Source organism: Apaloderma vittatum, unplaced genomic scaffold (genome assembly GCF_000703405.1).
Source record: "Apaloderma vittatum isolate BGI_N311 unplaced genomic scaffold, ASM70340v1 scaffold26506, whole genome shotgun sequence".
Lineage (NCBI taxonomy): Eukaryota > Metazoa > Chordata > Aves > Trogoniformes > Trogonidae > Apaloderma > Apaloderma vittatum.
Window position 1 is genome coordinate 2113 of NW_009720442.1, and position 2067 is coordinate 4179.

The 2067-nt window shown below is 57.4% G+C and overlaps 1 protein-coding gene across 1 annotated transcript in view; it reads right to left on the reverse strand.

Moving 5' to 3' along the window:
• Nucleotides 1-87: 87 nt before the first annotated feature.
• The window catches only part of LOC104275151 (delphilin-like), a gene marked incomplete at both ends in the record, with an annotated part of 8488 nt that continues 6508 nt past the window's right edge, over nucleotides 88-2067 (reverse strand). Inside the window, one exon of the mRNA XM_009871022.1 lies at nucleotides 88-242. Within this exon, the coding sequence (XP_009869324.1) occupies nucleotides 88-242 (155 nt within the window). The remainder of the gene's footprint in view (nucleotides 243-2067) is intronic.

Consider the following 2067-nt stretch of genomic DNA (forward strand, 5'->3'; position numbering starts at 1 on the left):
TGCAGACCTGCCTGCTCCCAGCACGACCGACCGAGGTCCCCGGGGACCCGACGTGTCCGTGTCGGAGCGCAGGGTCTTTCCTCTCACCTGCCAAGGACTTGTAACCAAGAAACCTGGCAATCTTTTGCTGGCAGTGCTCCTGCTCTTCGTACGTCAGCAGCTGGTAGATAAACTGCCAAATGACTTGCTTGGCCGGTGTGTCCAGCACCGGGTACACATCCACTATGAGAGTGTCAATATTCCTGCAAAATTGGAAAAAAAAAGAGGGCCGGGCAGTGAGCGCATCCCTACGGCATGGTCCCACCACGCCAATTGCCGGGGCTCTGGTGCTTCCCGACCTGTCTCAAGCTTTGGCACAACTGGATCATTTCGATGGAAGGACCGAGCCCTTGGAACCTTACCAGTTGGGCAACTGGTGCTAACGAGGAGAGCAATCTCCTCAGAACCAGCACCACCTGGTAACTGGGTATAAAACCTGGTTTGGGAGTCAGCTGTGGTGCCTGAGGAGCAAACGGGTGGAGGAGAACCAGAAAGAAGAGAGAAACTCTGGGCAGACCTGGATTTTGGGGCAGCAGGAGGTAAGCAGGCACAGGGAGAAGTGTATCAGAGAGGGTGGTTGGGCTGGGCTCAAGGCTCGTCTCAGGGTGGCTCTGAGGTGACGAAAGGGCTGGGAATCAACAGGGAGAATAAAGCAGCCTGGGGGAGGAGAAGGAGCTCGCTGTCCTGGCTCAGCGAGCTGAAGTCAGGCTGCTTTTCTACCCAGAAACTGAGGCAGAGATGATGGGTTAAAGCTCACTGCAATTATTGCATCCTCAGCGTCGCAGTAAGAGCTTCTTAAAAGAGCTGGAAGGAGGTTGCGTGTGTGAGGACAAATCTGCTGTTAACTGAAGGGATCATCACCGCCTGCCAAGGAGCAGGGACCAGGCTCGCAGGGGAGAGACGAAGGGTGAGGAGGCTCAGGTGCTGCAAGGACTTCTTTGACAAAGTGTCTCGGTGGGGGTTCCTCAGAGGCCAGTCGGGGTGAGAATTGGCAGGAGCTATCTAGGGCCTGCCAGACTCACCTGCTCAGTTTTGAGCTAATTTGCTTTTTCTGAGGAGCTGGACACAGCTCTGGGCTGGCAGAAACCAACCTCCCATTCGGAAAAGCCCTGGAGCTGTGGAGGAGGTGCTGAGGCAGCGGCTGGTCTGGCCGCAAAGGCGCTGCTCCTCCCGAGAGCTGGCCAGAGCCACAACAGGCTGTCTTGACCCCATCTCCCGCCACCTGCTCAGTTTTGAGCTAATTTGCTTTTTCTGAGGAGCTGGACACAGCTCTGGGCTGGCAGAAACCAACCTCCCATTCGGAAAAGCCCTGGAGCTGTGGAGGAGGTGCTGAGGCAGCGGCTGGTCTGGCCGCAAAGGCGCTGCTCCTCCCGAGAGCTGGCCAGAGCCACAACAGGCTGTCTTGACCCCATCTCCCGCGTTTGCTGCTGGGGAATGCCAGTTTCTGCATGCGAGGAACATTAACTTAGTGTTTGGGGACTTCCCTCCTTGTTGGAGCCGTTAGAGGCCACAGCTGCTCATCTGGGCCAGGCACGCAATTAGGTCGTGATGAATTATTGTTAAATGGAGCAGCGGCCTCTGAGTCGAGCTGTCTGGGGTGGAGACGGGCACAACGGGATGGCTGGAGCAGCTCTGGGGGTGGGCAGCAGCGACAGCCCCAGTAAAACTCTGCTGGGAGACAAGTGATGTGTGCTGCCCTGCACGGCGGGGAGAACTGGGGACCTGATCTGCGGTACTGGGGTTCCCATCCTTGTGCCACTGAACAAGAACAAACACCCCTTGGGATCAGGCCTGTATTTTCCTCATTGCAGACCCCAGGGGCTGGACCTGCTGCCCCAGCTCCTTGCACTGAACCTCCCCACAAGGGAATCCCATGGATGCCGTGTGGTCTTGAGAGAGCTCAGCAATGGTTTTTGCTTCACCAGGGCAGCGCTGGGGATCACTGAGCCTTGAAAGGGTTCACTCAGCTGCTGCTGGAGAGTTACACAGCTCTGCTCCCCCTCGGCAGCCTGGGTCCGGAGGCAGGCC